Here is a 22,143-nt window from a genome sequence, read left to right on the forward strand (position 1 = left end):
CCGTCCATCCCGCTCTCTTAACCAAGCCCCAGCTCCGCGGTGGGCAAAGGACACGAGGAAGCCGCCAATTCGTTTCCAGATCAAACTCCCCATCCATAAACCCAACCGTGGACACCGAGCCCGGCGAGCCTCCATCCGAGAGGGTCGGAGGAGGAAGCCTCATTCATGAAACAGGGAGCACTCTGAGTTTTCAACGAAACTTTTTTTTTTTTTAACTCTTTTTTTTTTTCCTTTTCCCCTGCAGTGCAAAACTCCCCGATCCCCCCTTTCCTCCCCCTCGGCCCTGCCATATGGCCAACCTCCCCCCTCCTCGGCAAGGCTGGTGAAATCTGGAGGCTGCCACTGGCCCCCCTGCCTGCGTAAGAGCCCGTCGCGGGCCCGCCCGCCGCCGCCGCGGGGCCGCGCCGCTCTTATTCTGAAGGGGCCGGAGGGGGCTTCATTTCCTGACAGCTATTTACTTAAAGCAAATGATTAGTTTTGGAAGGATGGACTATAACATTGAATCAATTACGGGACGCGGTTTGTGAGCCCGTTACAGTCGGAGCTGGAGGCAGGGCGAGCGGGAGGCTGCGAGCGTGGCGGAGAGGCACAAGTCACAAAAGACGTGGACATATTTTGGATACTTTACAATTTGCAGGGCTGGAGCAACGGGTTACAAAGGAGAAGGTAAGAGGTGAGAGAGAATTTTCCACTTTTTTTTTTTCATTCTTCTTCCATTTTTGTTTGTTTATTTGCTTGCTTTTTTTGATTACTTTTTTTATTATTATTATTATTTTACTCTCTTACCCTCTTCTCCCCCGCCGTGTTTACTGCGCGTTCTCAGCGCTCTGCCCCCGGAGCCCCGCGCCGGGCGCCTTCCCGCGGGGCGCGAGGCGCTGCGCGGGCTGCGCTAATGACAAACACATTGGGGCGGCGGGGCCCGGAGCGCCCCGACGGGCGGCGCGGGGACCGGCTGCGGCGGGGGTGGCCCGTAGGGTCCCAGCCAGCCGCCCCCTCTGCCCGCAGCCCCTCTAACCCCCCCACTGCCCTGACTTCCTTCACCCCCGCTGCTCCCCGCTCCCTTCCCCCTCCCTTTGTTTTTACCACCTTCCCCGCTTCGGAGACCTCTTCCCCACCTAAATTCCCTCGACCGGGCAGCGCACAGAGCCCAGGACCCCGGGGAGGGGGCGCACAGATGCCGCCCACCCGGCCAAGCTCTGCTCCATCCCTGCGCACCCCGTCCTTTCTTCGCACGTCTCGGCCGAAGGGAAGATGCTGAATTCAGGCAGCCCGACTGGTACCTGGAGACTTTCCAGCTTGCGGCGACGGGAAGGCAGCCGGCTCCTCCGCACTGGACTGCGGAGCCCCCCGCCCCGCAGCCCGCGGGCGGGCAGCGCCTTCGCGACCACCGTCTGGATTTTGTCAAGCGCGGCGCTAGCGAACTCGCCAGCCCCTGCCAGGCTGGAGTCCCCTGGAAAGCCCTGGGAGCAAGTAGGAAATGGCTTTTTGGCTCTCCGCGGCATTGCTCAACATTTTTGGACGGGGATTCAGCAGCTCAGGAGCCGTTCCAGAGAACAGGACTTGGACAGATTTTTTTTTCTTTTTTCTTTTTTTTTTTTGGGGGGGGGGGGGGGAGGTTGTTTTTGTTTTTCCTCCGGAGCGAGCAGCGACTTCGCGAGGCAGCAGCAGCCCCGAGCCGCTGCAGGCGGCCCTTGGGCTTTGCCCCCAGCCCTGCGGACCCCGGGCTCGCTCCTCGCGCCCCTCGACGGCCTCTCGGAGCGTCCCTTGCAAAACCCGCCGACCGCCACGCACCCGCACGGCCGGGAACGGGTCGGCACGTTGGCGGGTCTGCGGCCGTCTCGTTCTCCCTTGGCCCCGATGCTCCCAGACCCGTTACCGCTGGCCGCGGCGGCTCGGGCGGTGCGGGGTCTCCGCGTGTCGCCCGTCGGAGCGCGCCGGGAAGCGGAGCCCCGAGCTCACGTCGAGCCCGAGCGCAACCGGGTTTCCTCGGGTTCGGGCGCGGGGGGAGTCCCTGTGCTCTCGCCTTCTCCCATTCCCCGACTCCTTTACTTTTTCCTGGCTACCTAGCGTAAGAAGAAGAAAAAAAACTATCTCCGTTTTGGCAAAGGTTTTCCTATTGTTTCCTGTAAGAACAGGGCCGGGAGCTGCTACCACCCCTAGGTTTTGCTCCAGAGCGTGTTCATGACATGCCAGCCCCAACCCCAAGCCGAGCCGGGCACTGCCAGCACCCCCAGCATCCCCGCCGGCCTCGCAGCTTCGTGTGTCACCTCCGTGTCCCCGGACAGGGCAGGAGAGGGGGTCTGGCGAAAGGAGGAGAGGAGCATCAAAGGCTGCTCTGTGAGCGGCCGGCTGGGGCAGAATGTGAATTGGGGAGATCTGGCTTTTAATTACGCGTCTAGAAGTGAGAGGAAGGTCTCCCAGCAAGGGACTCGGTTTTTGGCTTCTAGGTAACAATGAGCGTTTTTAGAAAGGCCCTCTGCTGAACAGTGGTTTCAGTCAACCTTCCTCACGGGGCTTGAAAAAGAATTTAAAGGAAAATGAGATTGCATCGATGAAAGTGCTGGGATTAGGAGTCCGCTCTCCTGGCTCGCAGGCGGTACCGTTGCTTAAAACGGGACTTGTGTCGTGGTGCTTCTCTGCAGGCATCAAGGGGCCAAAGGTGGGACACACAGCAGCGATGGGTGCTGGGGCCATCTGGCCACCTTCCTTCTATTTGATACTTGATATATAGAAGATTGTTCAGAGTAATATATACATATTGTCTTTCATGAAAGCAGGAAGTAATAAATATTTGAATCAAATACCTCTCCACAGTGCTACAGTATCAAGCTAGGATTTGAGTGTCGGGAGAATACAGACCAAAAAAAAAAAAAAAAAAAAAAAAGACCTGCATACCACAGACCTCATTGGTTATTTCCAACCATATTTCATTTCCAAACTGAATGTAAAATGGACTGTCTTCCCAAACTTTGCCTTGCTTGTATCCTTCGTGCGTCCCGAGTGGCAGAGTGTGAGCTCTGAAAACCTCAATAGACTGTGTCTACTTTGCTTGTTTTAAAGACCAGGTCATTTTTGTTGTTGCTGCGAAGAGTTGATGGTAATTTAAGAGAAGCAAGCAGTCCCTTCTCTCCCTCTTGCCTCTCTGTCCTGCTGGATCCATCTTTTTAAAGTCAAAAAAGTTTTGCAAGAGCACCCAAGAGAGAGGTTCACAAGGTCTGGCTTACCAGATCCTCTACCCAACAGAGAGGGACTGTTTTTTCCCTGCAATGCTTCAGACTGCCTAAGTTGGGATCTGGAGTATTCTCTGAAGGTCCTTATCTGATTCCTTGGAAGCGCCAGTCTTTGACTACTGAGACAGTCTGGAAAGCCCTTTAAGGGAATTTAGACTTTGCAAACACCCTCCCAGCTTTAGCTTCCTGGTGGATCGGCAGAGTCTGGCCTCTTGGCTGGAGGGTTCTTTGGGGAACCCTGCACCTCACGAACCTGGTGCCCTTCGTGCTCGCTGCTGGTTCCTTGTGCTTGCGTAGTGATAACTCTTCCCATACGGCTCGGAAAAGGCTGTGCTGGGGGCAAAGACTCATAAAGGGATGTGGGAGAAACATCAGTTTAGGAAAATACTGCTAGGCGTTTGTATGGATTTGTTTTCTTTGCTTGTTTGTGCCTTTCTCCATTAAAACCTTGAGAGCCCCCTGTTTGCTATGCAGGGCAGTTCTGCCTCCGTGGACATCTCTGAGAAAGGGAATTAAAAATCAAGAAAATACCCAAGAGGTCCCATCTGAACATTTAAATTCAGCTAGTGAAGTATATATCACAAGGAGGAAATGATCTCCTCTTGGGCTGACCTTAAGTCTTCCTAGGAAAAAACAGCTTCCCCAGAAGGACAAACCACCACACTGACAAAATTGCCACTGCAAGTATCCAGCCCTTCTCATAACAAGGAAAATCGTGTTACTACGTACCAAGACCTACATCCCAACTATTACCATATAATAATATTGCTTATCATAATTATACAGAACATTTTTTTTTCTTTTTTTTCTTTTTTCTTTTTCAAAAAGTGGAACTCATATAAAATGAAAATATGAAAGTAATTTGAATGTTAAGTCAATCCAGGAGACCTAGTTTTGAGTCCATCTGGTATGTTGGAGACTTTCTCCTAGGCAAGAAAATTGGTTCATTAATGTGGATCAACATTGCCATCCTGTGGCCAAGAGGATGAAATGTATTGTGACTAGGTAGCTGATGGGAAACAAGTCTTTCAGGCTCCAGTTTTCTGATAGATGTGGTATTTTTCTGTCTTGAGAGAGTTTTTATTTGATATACTCCCCCATAACAAATCTCCGCCATACATACACCACCACAGTGTTTTCTCTCTAGCTCATGTAAAACAACCAGCTGGAATATCAACATTTTCTAAAATATATTTCCATTGACATTCTGAATATTGATTTTAGTTTGATTTCAGCTGCAGTCAATGAAGCCACTTTTGGTAAAAATCAGCAAGCTTGGCAGTGAGTATTTGAAAGACTGATTCCTTGACAGTAATAATCCTTCTGATGTTGCTTTCCCGTTTTATTTTTTTATCATTAAAGCATACAACAGAGATACCTAATCTCAGTGAGCCCTTTGATTGAAGTAGATGCGATAACTGTTTCACTCAGGACAATCTGCTTCCACGAAGTTTGGTGAACAATTCATGGCACTATTTAGCTTTTTGTTTTATTTATTTTTTAATATATTCACATGTTTCTGTATTAAGCAGCAATGCTCCAGGGATGCAAAGAGTTAAGGCTGCATCAAACTCACGCAGTGTGTCAGTTATCAATACTGGATTTTGAAGCCTATTGGCTTCAGTGAGTTTACACCAATGTATGGTTTGATGGGATGATGTCAAAAATGGAACCTGGCCTGTTTATTCAGGGCTAGATAGAACTGAAGTTTGGGTCATTTGGGACAAACAGGGCTCTTCCATCAAATGGAAGGTTAATAAAAAAATCTGTGCCCTCAGAAATTAGATGTTTCTTTGCCCAGGAGAGCAGTGTGAAATTGTACCTGTGCTAACCCTTTGCTGCAGCAGTGACGTGCCAGGATGCACTGGAAACAGGGTTAATGACAGACATGCAATGTAATTAAATTCATTTTAACTAGATTTTGAGTGTGGATGATGATGACTGATTAGCGTATTAGTCAGTCTTTCGCAGTGGGTAAGGGCTGCTCTGAGCCTTGCAGAGATTAATAGGTCATCAAGGAAAGATCAAAACCACGGGTTACAAAAGAAACTGCAGTTGGAAAAGGCACATTCAGCAAGTCCCCTTTGAACTGCATCAGCTGATTGAGGCACTCAGCTCTTATTGATTTTTATGGCAGCCTAAATAAGTGGATTACAAATAGCACTTTGGAAATACAAGCCATCACCTGGATTTACATCCAGGTATTCACAGGGTTTCAGTCCCCTTGTTCTCGTAGAGCAACAGTGCAAGCATCCTGCAGCGGGGCTTCTCCAGGCGTACCCGTTGGGTAACAGATGAGTTAGCTTTGTGTTTGCTCTTGCTGTGCTGCATGACTTGCATTGAAAACTCTAGAAAAACAATGTGCTGGGAGAGAGATCTGCCTTTTCAGGGAGAAAAGGCAGAAGAAAATTTGGCAGACAGCAGGGTAACATGGTTTTGTGGATCTTGGGTGCTTAGTAGGCAGATCAATAAAGCAGACCATGGGAATTCTTTAACAATTTACATTGGGTTATTTTATCTGAAAAATACAGGATATAAAAGTGATAAAGATGATCAAGGAGGCTGAAGCCAAGCGATTTCTTTGATGTCCAGGAGTCTGTTATCAATGGGAGACAGATACATAAACACAGGACAATTGTTGCTAATGAAGAATCAGGCAAAATCCAGGACTCTGCTGAAATGGTGGGATTCAAATTTCTGAAGATGTTTGGGCATGTGTTTTTTTGGACTCATGGTTTGAAAGGCTTCTAATCCTGCTTTTGAGACCTTCATGTTTTATTGTCGCATCAAACACTTTTTGTTTTGCAAGAGACCACAGCCTATTCCACATTTTGAATGAGGAAAGAGGTACTCGCTTATGAATACTCCTTGTCATTTGGTAGTCATTTATCTGCTGCCCAACACTGGCATAGTCTTAATAACGAGATGCACCTACGTGCTTTCCTGTCTCAGAACCAGAATTTGAATACTGGAGGATGAATAGAGATTGTCCAGGTCCTTTGACAAGTAGTCCCTGTCTTGGCACATCATCCTTTTATTTACTCCTTGGTTCGAGTTCAGATCAGAGGCTCTTCTGTACAGTCTTTATTTAATCTATATTGGCTTCGGGCCAAATTCGGGTTCTATTAAAATCACCAACAACGCATCCATTGATTTCAATGGGAGCAGGAGCTGTAGGAGCTTTTCCTTTGGAAATTACCTAGTAGGCTGGTTGAGAGTCTTGAAGAGAAATGTATTTAGATGTTTCAAAATTACCAAGGTGCCTATTTCTGTCTTTGCCACTTTGAAGCTGATTACTTATGATTATTTGCTTGAAAGCCGAAATTGTCTCAAATGATCTATGACTCTACACATTTTTGGGGAAAGAGATGCTCTGTGAATGGTAATGCTGATCACAGTTTGTCATATGTTGATTCTGTTAGAAAGTGTGGGTTTTAAGTTTTAGGTAGCTTCTCAATTGAGGGTGTTCTTGCTGGATGTGAAGGAAACACTATTGTGTTTGTATTGTGTTTAGTAAATTATATATCTGCATATGTACAATGGCAAAAGGAAGGTAACGGGCAATAGCGCTGCTTGTAGCAAAAACAGCATTAAAATATCCCTTTTCTCCATAAAAGCAGCTTGCAGCTAAAAACCCAGAACTTCTTGCACACATGTAGTGTTTGCACCCTCACAAGCTTGTGTGAGATGCTGGATCCGGGCAGGGGAATGCAGTCGTGGTGTCCGGGAATGCTATGTGCCCTGCACAGGGCATCTGACTCTGGCATTGCAAGGGCTGTGGTGAGGGGCTGCATTGCTGTTCCTCACTGTGGTGTTTTACAGAGCAAATGAAGGCTGGCCTGGGGCACCCAGGTTGCTGTAAACTCTCACTTCTGTTACCAGTCTGTTAACTACTTACTCTCCCTTCTTTCTCTTTCAGTTGTTCATAGCTATGGGTCCTTCCCCAAGGACATTCCTGATCCTGGGATGTTTCCTCACAGGTAATGCTTCTCAAAACCCTGTTCCTCTGTAAATCCGGCTTTCAGATTGTTTTATTTGTGCCCATGATGACAAATGCTCAGTGATTGGCAGCTGGCTACAGTCCCCCTTCTTCTGGCCATGTCTTTGGTAGCCAAGACAAGGGCAGATAGCAGGACTTCTGCTGGCCCTTTCCAGCTAGGTTGGCCCCTCTGCAACTCTACAACCCCCCTTACCAGGGGAAGGGGCTCCGTGTGCCGTGGGCTGTCCCGGCCCTGCCACCCTGGAGCTTCTCCAGCAGCCTGGGGCAGGCGGGCCTGCCTGTGTGGGCTCCCTGCATCCTCCCGCTCCGCACCACGGAACCGCACCGGCCTGTGGAGCCGGCCACATCTGCCAAGCGAATGGTGCCGAGAAAGGAGTGCAGCCACAGGGTGTCAAATACAGAACGAGCCCGTAGACCGACATGTTATCTCTAACATGTGCAAAAGTGAGAAGCGGGTTTCAAAGAAAGTCTGGATGCCGACAGTTTATTGCACGGAGCCCACTTTCACACTGACAGCCTAAATGCATTTATATCAGGGGCTACCATATAGGTTTTGTGCAGGATGTTAGAGAGTCTGAAACAGCAAATCTGTCTCCCTAGTGAATCCTGTTTTGTCTCCTTCTGTGGGGCTTAGGATGTGGATAATTTTTCTTCTGGGAACTGGACACGGACCAACCTACAAATTGTGTAGGCTTGAGAGTCTGTGAATGTAGACAACATCCGAAAAGCAGTGCCATCTAAAACATCTAGTCCAGCGAATTATAGTTTGATTTGGAGATTAGCTTTCTGTACCATTTGGCCAAGGTAGACCTGATGTAGAAAGCTTGGATCCAAGCTCCTGCTCCAGCCCTCCACAGAACTAGACACCAAATGTAAAGGGCAGATGTTGGCCTAGAGAAGTGGCTTCTACATTTTGGCTTGGCTGCCAAGGATGAGCTTCCTCGGAGCTTTGGCTGGGATTCCCTGCTCTGCAGCAACCAGTGCCACATCTGGAGTCTGGGAAGCTGAGGTGTAGATTGGGAGCCATCTCTAACCTCACCTCTGTCTTTCACCTCTTGATTTGCCAAACCCAGCCCAGCAAGCAAACATTTATCTGCTTTGCATTTCAAAGGAAGCCATTTGCCCTTCACTGGGGAAAGCTCTGGCTTTTAACAAAGGCAGATGTCCGGAGATACCAGTGTGTCAGAAATTGGCATAGAAGCATCTGCCGTCAGTCTGTTCTTCATTTCTCCACAGCCCTGTGCCGAGGATGTTGCATATGCTCATGTACTATTTATTCCATTCTGTTTTTGCAGGCCCGTTTCTAGCATTTTGCCAGCTTCCCCTGCCAACTATTGTTCCCAGTAGAAACAAAATGGTTGTGCAGCTGAATTCCAACTTCACACTGAGATGTTCTGGGGACAGCGAAGTGAGCTGGCAGTACCCTTTGGGCGAGGGAAGCCACATGATAGACATCAGGCACGAAGAGAACAACAGCGGCCTCTTTGTGACTGTGCTGGAGGTCGGGAACGCCTCGGCCGCGCACACGGGCTTGTATGTTTGCTACTACAATCACACCCAGGTGGAGGACGGGGAAGTGGAAGGGAAGGACATCTACATTTACGTGCCTGGTAAGTGTGGGAGGTTGCAGCAAAACTCACACATTTGAGCACACTGGTTGTCATGTGGATGGTTAGAAGATACGTAGTGGTGCCAATTTGCCTTGAGCAAAAACCAGCATCGTTTTGACACTAAAGTAATCACCGGATGCTAGAGGCCATTGCTCATGTTTAACCTGAGCAAGACTTGAACTGGCAGTCAGAAGAGAAAAATGAGTTTCTGGCCCAACACTGCCTGGCAAGTGCCCGTATGTGCATAGGGTGCCAGGACTGAGGTGATAAATAAAGCAGTGGAGATGGAGATGGCCTGGGGTAGCTCTCACAAACGACGTCAGCACAAGAAATGTTGCTGTTGGCCACTCTGGGGCAAGATTAAAAACATGGTATTTGCAAGCATCATTTCTTGCAGTGCCCTGTAATTTTCATGGCAAACACAGCCTTCCTTGTCCCCATGCCACCTTTCCCTTCAGTCGTGGAAAAACCTCTTGGACCCAGAAGAAACGGCATCCCTTACTTTTACAAGTACTGATCACCGACTTTGCCTCCCCACCTCTTTGTTCCACTTGCAAATTCCTTCAGCAGCTTTCTGTGCTGGTGATGGGATCAGCATCTTTTCTCGTGGTAGCTGAGACGGGCACCACAGGCTGAGCAAAGTGCTAAGGAGAGATGTCCTGGACTCTGCAGGCATTTAAGGGATGAGCAGCAGAACTGCAGGGTCATCCCAGAGCAGGCAAGGGGGTTTGCAGTGAGACTGCAATGAAGAAGAGACTGCAAATGATTCTGTAAAGCTGTAAATATGTTGTGAGGGAAACGATGTCCGAAACTGTGAGGAAGACGGTGGAAGGTGAAAAAGGCAGAGCTCACCAGAGAGATCTTCTAAAGCTGCTTTACCACAGCGTTAAGCTTGTGCAGATCCTGATGTGTGATTTGACTGACTGTAGGAATTCTTCTAAGATTGCTGCTATGTTTCCCACAATGAACTCAAAGTGTTAGTATTTGGTCTTGGAGCAATAAGAGGTTTCAGCAGAGGCTGCAGGGGCTTTGGCACATGTATCTCAATTTCCAAACAGCCCTAGACAAACCACCAAAAGATTTTGATGCAGTTACACAGCCTTTAAATGACCTAAACTCAGAGCTCTCCTCATAACAAAGAGATATAAAGGCAAGACACAGAAGATTCCTTCAAGAAGAGTGTTTTTATTTTTTGCACTGAATTTTAAATGTCTCCAGATCTCAGCCTACCAGATTTGCGGGGCAGAGACACCCTGTAATTTTTTTCTGCTCACTAAAAATCAAGATGTCGAAACGCAGAAACATATCTTTTTCTCCAAATTACAGGGAACATTTCTGTTCCCTGCTCTAAAGTCTGTCTTTACGATTGTTTTTCTCCTGCAGTGAATTAGGAGGGCAATGGGTAACAGCAACCCACTCAAACCAAAGTGGATGGCTCTGGGACTTCACACAGTATTCCAGTCTCACTAACAGCACACACAAAACCAGACTAGGTGAATCCCATCTCTGTTTCAAATTACATTGGGAAAATAAATCCACGGAGTTGGCAGACACTTCGGGCGGGAGTGCTGTGTTTGCGATATGGCTACAAAGAGCCTGCCAGGGCAGCACAAATTCTATTGTTGGCAGGATTTGTATTGCTATTTATTAAATTTCGTTAGAGAGCTTTGCACAGAAGCTTCAGCCTAGCAGAGATTACTTGCTCATTTCAAACAGCCAAATTCAGATAATTTGAGGCGCAGTTTGGTATGTTATGCAACTGTGTTTTAAACTCAGAACGGGGATTGCTTGGGTAGGAAAGCTGACATCTATTTTATTGGTTTAAAAATACAAGCATCAGGTGTTTGATTGTTTTATGGTTGATCTTAATATTTTGGATACCACATGCCATGACCATAATTAATTATACTTCATAGCTGTAATGTTAGACATGTTAGAAATGCATAAAGATAAGCGCTTGAAATTAGTTTTGACGAAATATGGCTTAAAGGTATTAGCTATAAACAACTCCATACTGATTTCTACTTTTGCACTTTAAAAATGTCTTTTGCCTCTAGAAGTGCCTGCATATGATTTAAGGGACACTTAATATTACCAAAGGGAAAAAAAGTCTAACTGAAGAAGAGGAAGAATGAGCTATGCCAATAAAAGGCAGGATCTTTATTTAATATTTATTTTCAATGCAATGAAGATCATAACTGAGTGCAAATTCTTATATCATAAAGGTACAATATTTAAGTCCAAACTCTGTACTAAAGTCCTTGCTGCATATATATCTTGACAGAGCTGTCTATGATAGAGAAAGGACATTCATCTCCACTTTCCTCTTCAGCAATTTCACAAATATTTCATGGCCTTTAGTGATTTCCTTGCATTTTGTCCAAATGGGACAAAGTGACCAGGTCTAAGGGAAATAATAATTCTCTGCTTTTTTTTTTTTTTTTTTTTTGAGTCCTTCTCGTGCAGTTCTCCTTCTGCCTCCTGAACTGTCACAATAGTGACACAGCCTTTTCATGTGTTGTGCTTGAGTTGAAAGTCTTCCTACATATTGAATCAGAGAGCAAAAATGAGACCGTACCTACCATTTAACACGCCTTTACTACAACCTCTGGAGATGTGGTGTAATGAATTGTACTAACATGAGTTAAGATATATAACTGCTCATTTATATCCCTTTTCTTATATATGGACTACTACAAACAAAATCACAACTTGTTCTTCCACAGACCCAGACATGCCTTTTGTTCCTTCCTTACCCGAAGACCAGTTTATCTTGGTAGAAGAAGGCGATCCTACCATTATCCCCTGTCGTACCAGTGACCCAAATGCTCAAGTGACTTTAATTAACAGTTTGGACAAGGATGTCTTTGCCTTCTATGACAGCAAGCAAGGCTTCATTGGAAATTTTCCTGCAGGCTCATACACTTGTAAAACAACAGTTCAAGGTGTAGAGTTCAAGTCTGAAGAGTTCCTCGTCTATATTTTAAGAGGTATTTATTTTTGTTCATTAAAAATAAGAAACAAAGAAGTAATAACTTCATATCTTATGACTCTGGGTAGTCTGTAAAATTCAAACTTTACATATTTTGAAAATAAGTTTTTTTACGGGCTAACAATTGATTTTTGAAGTTGGCCACTGATTAGCAAAAAGGGAAATTGCTTTTGTACTTAGAGTGTTTTCACAAGGGCAACCTACCTATTGAGATAGGAACTTCTCACTGAAATTTTGTGCTTGGATCATATTTTTTTTTTTTTGTGGGATTGACCTCAATGCCCATAAACTAGATGTTTTAAATGCCCACTGTCTAAGTAATTGCTAGTAAAATAGCTAGGAAGCAATCATCTTCTGGTTTTGTTTGTATTTCTGTAAATCAGAAATGCTTTCACCGGATTTTCCAGGGGAATACCTCAATAGAGGAAGTGAAATGGAAAGTTAACTCTGACTCACACCCTGTAAAACCTGCGCATACAATTTTAAGCTAAATCTGCTCTCTCTCTCTTTAGCTACTTCACAGCTGCCAGTTGAAATTGAAGCTCTTAAAACTGTCTACAAAACAGGCGAGACCATCGTAGTAACTTGTGTGGTCTTTGACAATGAGGTGGTTAATTTACAGTGGAATTATCCTGGGAAAGTGGTAAGTATCTCCCTTTTTTGTTGTTCTGTTTGTTTGTTTGAATGATTGTTGTTGCTTACTTGGGAAGAAGTGAGTTTGTTAAATATTCTTTACTTTTTTTGACTGAATGAGGACAGGAGAGAAAACAAAATAATTTCTTTTATTTTCAGATTATTACAAAAGAGAGTCAGTAGCAAAAGTTAGAGCTGGCTGTTAGAAAAGTATGCAGAGCATGAAAAGTAGTTGACGTGTGACCAGAATACATGTGCTGAGGTCTCTTGGTCTCTTTCAGGTTTTGCCCTCAGAAAATTTTTCAGGACAGGAAAAAAAAAAAAAAACAGTAGTGGGAATGGAAAGAGTTTGAAAGATGTCTGACATCCCCGTATAACTTTATAGCTGAAGTTCTGGCCTGAACCTTTAAAATGTTGCTCCTTAAACCCTGCATTCTTGGGCAGCATAAAAGGGCAATGAAAAATCAATTCTTTAGTGTTCTTCATTGTGCAGGTGTAAATTAAATTGACTCATATAGTCAGTGTAGTTACATGCTAATAAGAAATTCCTAATAGGGAAACCTTGTATTTTTTTGAGTCTCTCACGTATTTTCAGACTTTCTTAACATTCTTTTACAGTGAAAATTTTTGTTCAGTGAGACTTGATTTGAGCCAGCCAGGTATCCTGCGAATGGGTACCCTGCCAATTCAGCACATTCTAGGTGAAAAGTCTGATAACTACAGGGATGGAGTAGTTGAAGTCACTACCTTATAGTGACTCCAAATCATTCCTTTTATTTAAATAAGTTGAACCCAATAGAAAAAATGTATTTGAGAAGGATTTGTTCTGTTTTCCACATTATATGTCACAATCTCTGCTATTTGAAGCCAACCAAAACTATCCCCAGTGTGTTTTTTACTCCTGTCTTCCTTGTCTATCATTCTCATTACCCTTATTCTCACCTGTCTTCTCCCTCACAACAACTGATTTTCATCTTGAGAGCAGAAACATAGTACCTACATAGTACTAGATACCATAGGCTTCTAGTACCTTTTGTTTGGTGGAGCACATAAAAAATCCACCTTACTTCATTGGAACTAAACAAAGAAAATTCAGAGTAAAACATACTGCTTTTCTGTAAGAGGAGAAGGGAGCCATAAGCAATTTTATTGCTTATGCAGTTCACCTGAGTTTTGGATGGTATTTTATTTTGAATAAAAATATATCTACAAATGAGTAAGCAAGTCTTCTGTCACACAATTTTTAGATCACTGCCCTCACTCCAGTGGTGGTATAAATCCTTGTAAATCCTAGTTACCTAAGTAATATATTTTTTCCTTTCCCAAACTACAGAAAGAAAAAGGCCTGATAAAACTTGATGATATCAAAGTCCCATCGCAGAAGCTGATTTACACCTTGACCATTCCTGAGGCAACAGTGAAAGACACGGGGGATTATGAATGTACTGCTCGGCATGCAACCAAGGAGGTTAAGGAAAATAAGAAAGTAGTCATTACAGTACATGGTATAGTCTGTTTTCAGTGTCTAAGAAATATTATATTACATTACAAAAATGCAGTTCTTGCAATGTGCTGTACAACATTATTTATGCAAGGCTTTATCATTTGCAGACAAAGGGTTCATTCATCTGGAGCCCCAGTTTAGTCCTTTGGAAGCTGTCAACCTACATGAAGTCAAACATTTTGTTGTTGATGTACAGGCATACCCAGCTCCAAAAATGTACTGGTTGAAAGACAATGTGACTCTGATTGAAAATCTTACTGAAATTGTTACTAGTTCAAACAGAGTCCAGGAAACAAGGTAAAAAATATTCTTATGAATCTCATTTTGCCCTACTGACTTGAGTGCTTCTCCCTCGGAACCATCAGCCCTACTCCTGCTTTCTCTTTCCTCTGCAGGTAGTTACTTCTGCCTTGACAGAATCAAAAATCCATTCTTGTTTTTTAACTCTAAAGGGTAATGCTTAGTCTGCCTCCTTTTATTCTCATAGTAGCATTAACCTCTCTAAATTACAGAAATCTTGGCTTCTGGATACTAATCCTCTTCAGTTTCTCCATAATCAATCTGCTCCAAAGATTTCTAGCTCTTTTCCATATTAGTGTTTTGCTAGATCTCTACAGGGTATAATAATGCTCACTTGTTTTTCCCTTGTATTTTGGCAGTCATTTACTGCTTATATAGTGATTTCAGAGTAACGATATGGTAGACATCCCACAGATTGTCATATTATAATCTCCACATAGCTAGATTATATGTTGCATTGAAGCGATGTTTTTTTTTAATGCTTGCTTTAAAAATACAAACAAAATCTCTGTTCTTCAGGTTTCAAAGTATATTAAAGTTGATCCGGGCCAAGGAAGAAGACAGTGGGTACTACACATTGGTTGCTGAAAATGAAGATGAGATTAAAAGTTACACCTTCTCATTGCTAATACAAGGTAAGCAACCCCAATGCCTTGCTCGCCAGAAGTGATGGCACATGACAAACATTTAATCTATTTAACCATGGGGTAAGCACTGGATATTGGATTGCCTGGAGTTTTGACACAAGAAAGGCGTAAATTGGTGTGTCCAGAGGCCTGCATGTGTGCTGAATCCTTGGAGTACTCAAAGTCTGATCCTGGCTTTGACTTCTGCACTGGCTTTGTGCCAAAAAGAAACTTTATCCTCCCGTCTTAAGCTATTCCAGCTGACGGCGGGAACCATAGCTCATTTAGTGTGACATGTGGACGTGGCACAGCCGCAGCACTTCCTTTGCATGGCTCTGACCTAGGATCTGCTCTCCGAGCTGTGTCTGGATCGCCTGCTGTCACCAAGCTGCTGGCCAAACAGTGCATGTCCTGCCTTGCTTCAAATTTCACGTGGGTTCTGTAGACCCTGCCAAATATCTTAACATGCTCCCAATTCATTCCCAGTTCCAGCCTTGATCTTAGACCTGGTGGACGATCATCACGGCTCAGCAGGGGGGCAGACGGTGAGGTGCCTGGCAGAGGGGACTCCACTTCCCGACGTGGACTGGCTGGTTTGCAAGGACATTAAAAAGTAAGGAGAGCAGGTGCCCTGTTATCTCAATTTGTGGCTGTTTTGGTCCTTGGCTAAGCAAGTATTGTTGGTTACAATGCCTTACTTTCCTTAAAAAGAGTCAGTAAATTATAAATATGATTTGCCTAGTGTAGAGACAACTTGCTTATGTTTAGTCAGAGGTTTTCGGTGCCCTTCCTACAAATTTTGTGTCCAGTGAGTGAACTCAGCAGATTCCAGAGTTCCAGTTGTAATAGAGATCTAGAGGAAGAGGGAGAGACATCTCAGGGGAGACAGTCATACCATTTCGCAGGTAGACCAGTCTACCTCAATCACTCTCTTGTGTATTCTCAATTTCCACTTCTTTTAATTAATTTCCTCCCAAATGATACTCTTCACCCTCAAAGTCCTTCAGGCAAGTAATTATTCCCATAAACTTGCTAGTTCTAGACTGATCCTTTATAGAAGGACTTATCCCTTCTATAGCCTTTGAGAAGCTGGACTTACACAAATTACGCACCCGTGTCCCTTTCCTCAGGGAGAGGGGGACAAAATGAAACGAGGCTAGCAGCCCTGGACACTTCCCAGCCATGGTTTGCTGCTATTTTGGTAAAACTGCTCATACTCTGATGGTGTGAGTGTCTTAGACTTGCCTCTGTGAGGCCTGTGCTGCACTAAGCATTCACCATGGCATATGGGATATGTAGTAGTACCAAGGTCTGTCTATACCCCTACCTAAGGCCAGTATCCATTTCCATTGTTATTTCCCTATACAGATGCAGCAATGACACCTCGTGGACTCTTTTGACTAATAATATCTCTGATATACACATGGAAGCTCATCTGGATGAGAAAAACATGGTGGAAAGTTGGGTGACCTTCCAGAAGGTAGAGGAAACCCTTGCTGTTCGATGCATGGCAAGAAACGACCTTGGTGCTGTTACGCGGGAATTGAAGCTCGTGGCTCCCAGTGAGTTGATGTTCTCGCTTCTGTGATATTAGAATACTGACAAAAATGGATTTCCTGTGATTGAAAAGAAACAAAAATGGATTTTTTTCCACCCTGGGACGTACGAGAATGAGGCATTCTACCGTGTATCTGTTTTTCACTTATTACGTGGTTCTGTGATTCATTTCAACTTTTTATTACCGTTCACTATGGGAGTTTCTTCTAGAAAACCTCTGCATTTAGTCTTGAAACAGGAAGGCAGAGCTGTTTGGGAATGACTTTACAGTCACTGGTCTCTGGGACTGCTCCTGTCACATGTGCAGGACACAGGAATTGCAGTGGTATGGGAAATGGGTGTTCTGTGCCAGGAACATTGTGCTCCTAGTGGATCAGGAGGCAAATATAGTCTTTCTTTCTGCTCCACAGCCTTGCGATCAGAACTGACAGTGGCAGCCGCAGTCTTAGTACTTTTAGTGATTGTGATAATTTCCTTGATTGTGCTCGTCATCATATGGAAACAGGTAACGTAGAAATAAAAATATTTCAGTTTGGATGTTGAGCCCACCTGACTTTTGATCTGCTCTTAAAACCAGGCACAGAACTAACACTTGGTTTTGTACTCATTGTGCTTTGCAGAAGCCAAGGTATGAGATAAGATGGAGAGTCATTGAGTCCATCAGCCCTGATGGCCATGAATATATTTATGTGGATCCAATGCAATTGCCTTATGACTCCAGATGGGAGTTTCCTCGAGATGGATTAGTGCTAGGTAAGTTTCCTCTAAGGGACTAATCCAGTTACCTGGGGAGAAGGATGATTAAAGGCAACACTGATGTCTCTGTAACTGGAATTTGTTGTGTAATTTATGGCCGTGAAGTTCAGAGTCTCTCTATCTGTTCTGCTTAGTTCTCTTCCCACAGTTTCTCTGCTTCCCTTCCCTTGTCCACATTTGACAAATCTGATGTCTCCAGCACCTGGACTTTACCCCTGTCCTTTCCTCTGTCTACTTAATTGCCCACATGCAGGCTGCTGCTTCTGTATCTCCAGCAGCTCTCTTGCCAGAAAGGAGGAATACTTTCTAGTCTTCTACTAACAATCTTTTTCTTAACTTCTTTCTCTCTGCCCAGCTCCTCTCCACTGCTTAGATAATCTATCTGTAGAGATTAATTTGTCACCTCTAAGTAAATGTGTGCTCCTCTGTGGACATGTCCAAACCCTGTCAAGGAGCACAGTGCTCATACTAGCTGTTCTCACTCTGAAACCAGCACCAGAAAGTGCTGTGAGCGTGGCTCTGCTGAGAAGCCATGTGGCTCGTGTTGCTGCCTTCCTGGGGCAAGGAACATCCTCTCCCAGCTGCTTTCTGCTGAATCATTGGCAGGTGCTCCAAGTAGTCCTCTCTTTCCCCTTTTCCATTGAACATCTCTGCTTAACTACACCAGGTTCCTACTCCTTGAGCCTGGCTTCATGTCTCTGCCTCTTCCAACTTGGCCGAGAGCGTCTCCCTTCACATCATCCCTTGCCTGTTCTTCTCTTGCATTCATCATGCATATATGGGGCTTTTAGCCCCATATGCTGGTGCCTCGATTCCATCTTTCTGCCATGTGCCCCACACGTGTCAGACTGTCTCAAAATAGCTTGCACCACCCTTCCCAACATCGAATTCCAGCTTCACGACTCACTTCTGCTGAGGCACTACAAGAAGTGAATCAGCTTTTTTATTTTCTTCTTATTGCCTGCAAGACATTCATATATTTCAGTGAAGAAGCCAAGTGAGATTTGGAAACAATTATGTAGTTTTATTAAAAATATTTTTAAAATTATTAACCCATGTATCATTGCTGAGTAACTGCATAATCTTATTTTTGTGAATGCTAACCTTCTTCCTTCCCTTTCTGTTTTTTTTCTTTATTGTACCTACATTGTAGTTCATATGTAATTCAGTTAATATTTCTCGAGAGCCAGTCCAATCTATCACTTATATCACTTGAAAGTAATAGATAACTGTAATAATTGTAAGTAATTGTAGTGCTCTATCCAAGTGGTGCTTTAAATACTTATGATAACCCTCTCCTGCATGTCTCTGTGCTCAAGCTGCGTACATAAAATACAGAAGAAGTAAACTGAGAGATGTTTGTTTGATATATTTTAAGGAATATATTGATTCCCTTGGTGCACTACTTCTCATGACTTACAGAAAACATTGATGTCAACTCAAAAGAAGCAGCACAAAAATTTCTTGTTCAGAAAGAATGCCTTTTAAATGAATTTATGTTTTTAATGGAAAACTAGAAGAGAGGGGATATTTAAAGGAATTATTTTATTACAGTTCAGACTTTAATTACACGCCTAAATAGGATTTGTCACATTGGAGTTCTTAATAGACCACCACTGTGATTTAGTCTCTTTCTGACTCATGAGGACCAGCTTATTGCAATGCCTCCCTATTTACTAACATATTTGTGGCAGTAACTGCATTAAAAACTAGAGCTACATTTAGCATTTTCTCCATTATAGAGTTAATATATATCCATCATGCATTTTTGCCATATGTAATGCTGTATCTCAGGCTGCTGGGACCCTGTTTTGCCTCTGGGTCTGGTGGTTCTGGCTTGCCCAGGGTTTCTGCTATTGAGCAGTGAGGGAATTGCACTGTTGTTTCCAGATGTGCTCCCTCCTCAGTGCTTTTCAGGATTTGGGGACTATGGTAGAAAGGTGGCACGCTTGCTCCTTTGCTTCCCAGGGAGCCACCCATTTGTCACGGTGGCCTTAGTAAAACAAAACGCTGGTCTAACAGATGGGATCAGACCCGTCTCCACTTGCAGCTTGTAAAAGGCAAGTTAAATACCTAGAGGGCACTTAGCAATGTGGTGCCCAGTTTCTGGTGAGTCTAGAAATTCAATGTAGGCTAGCAAGCCTGTTGATCTGGTTGACTTTCGGTATTGACTGAGAGAGCAAGGATCGAATTTGAAAGCTTCATTTAATGAGCTGATCATCACAGCTCCGCTTTAACTAGAGAGGCATCTCCCTCTCTGGCTAGTCGCAGATGTTTATATTTACATTTCCCAGAGCAGAAAAAAACAGCATGTCTCGAGCAATCTCAGCAGAGCAAATCTGTGGCTGGATATGGAGGCTCAGCAGAAAATAACCTCCAATACAGTTCCTCCACTGGTTAAGGAGCCCGGTGTTACTTGTTCCTCTGTTAAAGAGAAGTTACACTGTCCTCTGATCAGCAGATAAAGATGGAGCTTTTATATTAAGGAAAGCAGAACTTTATGTTTTGGAGTTACTGCCAAGGTGTCCATGTCATGAATGGGATGGATTTGGTTTCATTGAAGATGCATCGGACCCCTGAGCTCCCACCTAGCTCCAGATTTCAAGTATAAAACATGTGAGGCCAGGCCTAAGCAGATAGAGAGGGGTGAAAAGGGGAAACAGCAGTAAGAGCTGCCTGCCACTCAGGAAGTGCTCTCACTGTCTCCACATGAGCCCAGACGTGGCTGAGGTGCTGGGGAGGGAGATATGCGTCCCATTGGCAATATGGGCTGGGGAGGAATTGCGAAGACAAGAAGATCAAGGAGCCTCAGCCAATGCCATCAGTTTCTGGAGGGCTGCATCCTGCCATGTGGCTCCCAGATCTTTGCTCCAAAAAATTTCAAGGGCCAAATTTCAGACTCAGGTTGTTTGAATTAGTTCGAAATTTAGTAGGATGCTTTCTCACATCCTGCCCAGGAAGAGTAACCTTGGAGCACAAGAATCTTGAAAAGAAATTGCATATTTTTTTGTGTGCATGACAAACTGCACTGTCATAGCCTTGGAGAGGTTTCTCGGGGGTAACACAGCAAAGAATGCTTTAACCTTCTCTTGTGCCTGCTAATGGTGCAGATTTTTTGGGCTGAAAATATCCTGTTGAAAGGGTAATAATGATGAAAGTGTGGACTGTAGCTTAAGCATAAGAGAAACACATGGTATTGCATACCAGATAACATTGTCAAAAGTGTTGGAGATAGCCGCTTCAAATTGTGCAAATGTCAAAGACAAATGCTGCATTTCTCCATTGTAAAAAAAAAAAAAAAATCACTACTTATTCTCCTTGTGTTGGAAGTCCAAAAAATAACACAAACCAAAACAGCAAGCTCATCAGGAGTATGATAATGTCCTGGCATCTGGAGTTTATATATGCGTTTGTTCGCTGAATAAATGTTGCCTTAATGAATTGCTTTCCAATATGGAAGCTATGAAATATAGTATTTGGAGTATGTTTGTGCATTTCATATTCTTCTAAAATCTGGCTCAATCTGTACACAGTTCTTCTGTACACTGTATCCATAACAGAAGACAGGATATGATAATCCAAAATTTTTGTCTAAATTGATTTGTGGAAAGCGTAAAGTGTATATAAACATTGGCTGTTTTATTATAGCACTTGGAAATCTGCAATAAAATTTATTCAAGCATATGAAACACACTTGTACATTAAACTTCAGAGGAGTTTCGCCTCATATGTGATCAATATGTATTTCAACTTCTTTCAGAAGCATCTTCTTTCTATCCAGCATTGGTGAAACGATCTAATACCACAGCTAAAAGGTCCAATTCAGATCTTAAGGAAAGGACACAACTGAAATGTAGTTGAATATTGTTGACTGAGGCAGTAAATGCAAGAGATTCAAGCTTAGAAGGAGTAAAGTAAGGGAGCTAGGCCAGACTTGGGGACAAAATTGAATGAAACCAGTGGTTTCTCAAAGTTCCTTCCTACAGACTCCCACATGCAGATGTGCTCCTAGTATTTGCTTGTTTTTGAGCAGAAATTGCATTTAATGAAGGGATTGTTAAAAATTATGTTTACGATAGTTAAAAATTATTTTAAAAATGTGTTTTTCAATTAACAATAATCAAAATAATACCCATGGTCCAGGAAAAGGAGTGTGCTCATTCCTGGAGGCAGTTGAGACCTGGTGGTGATGGACAAATGTTAATCTCTGGAATAAAATAATGTTCTCTGTTGTACTCAGGTCGAATCCTTGGTTCTGGTGCCTTTGGGAAAGTGGTTGAAGGGACTGCATATGGACTGAGTCGCTCTCAACCGGTGATGAAAGTAGCTGTGAAAATGCTGAAACGTAAGTTACTCTGATTCCCTTTCCCAAACTGGGTAGTGTCTGTTTCCACAAGATTATTTAAGCATTGCCTGTGCATACACAGTTTCTCCTCATTTGAGATTGGAAATAACCTGCAGAATGACTTGAATTTGAAATTATATTTGTGATATTTTACTTTTTTTAAGGCAGTGGCCACCTTTTTGAAAATATCAGAGATTTGATTTAACTGTATGTGCTGTAACACTCATGATAACTCAGCAAGTTCATAAAAAGATGAAATAATCATGAATGTCTCTGATATTAAATTAAAGCAATATAGCAAAGCAGAAATGGTCAGGTCTCTTCAGTCCACCGAAGATTCCCCAGTTCATCACAGCTAGGAATTTGCTCTAGTGTTTCTGAAGGGAGTTTGAAATGAGTGTCAGGCACACCAAAATGAACATCAAGCACAAGGAAATATTACCTGATGAAAAATGGATGATAAAAATAGTGCAGTCAGTAATTCTGGGCTTTTCTCAAGTTCATTTTATATTGTGAGCTAGGCAGTATGGGTCTGGTATGCAGAAGATGCTACAAATAGAGCCTGTGCCAAGTATTGTCAAAAGAATGAC

The 22,143-nt window shown here is 43.7% G+C and overlaps 1 protein-coding gene across 4 annotated transcripts in view; it reads left to right on the forward strand.

The window, feature by feature from the left end:
• Positions 1–538: 538 nt before the first annotated feature.
• Positions 539–22,143, forward strand: part of PDGFRA (platelet derived growth factor receptor alpha) — a 33,997-nt gene continuing 12,392 nt past the window's right edge. For 2 of the 4 annotated variants that reach the window (XM_026033536.1, XM_026033539.1), the window contains exons 1-13: positions 539–666; positions 7,150–7,210; positions 8,526–8,840; positions 11,567–11,830; positions 12,345–12,475; positions 13,799–13,970; positions 14,077–14,266; positions 14,789–14,904; positions 15,382–15,508; positions 16,264–16,457; positions 16,863–16,957; positions 17,073–17,205; positions 21,449–21,553. In XM_026033536.1, coding sequence (XP_025889321.1) covers positions 7,162–7,210; positions 8,526–8,840; positions 11,567–11,830; positions 12,345–12,475; positions 13,799–13,970; positions 14,077–14,266; positions 14,789–14,904; positions 15,382–15,508; positions 16,264–16,457; positions 16,863–16,957; positions 17,073–17,205; positions 21,449–21,553 — 1,891 coding nt within the window. In that variant the 5' untranslated portion in view covers positions 539–666; positions 7,150–7,161. Of the gene's footprint in view, positions 674–1,443; positions 1,471–7,149; positions 7,211–8,525; positions 8,841–11,566; positions 11,831–12,344; positions 12,476–13,798; positions 13,971–14,076; positions 14,267–14,788; positions 14,905–15,381; positions 15,509–16,263; positions 16,458–16,862; positions 16,958–17,072; positions 17,206–21,448; positions 21,554–22,143 lie in introns of those variants that run through there. The other 2 variants (XM_026033537.1, XM_026033538.1) reach the window with 2 other exon arrangements.

The sequence above is a fragment of the Nothoprocta perdicaria genome, unplaced genomic scaffold, assembly GCF_003342845.1.
Source record: "Nothoprocta perdicaria isolate Ctin4 unplaced genomic scaffold, notPer1 scaffold_13, whole genome shotgun sequence".
In the NCBI taxonomy this organism is placed as follows: Eukaryota; Metazoa; Chordata; class Aves; order Tinamiformes; family Tinamidae; genus Nothoprocta; species Nothoprocta perdicaria.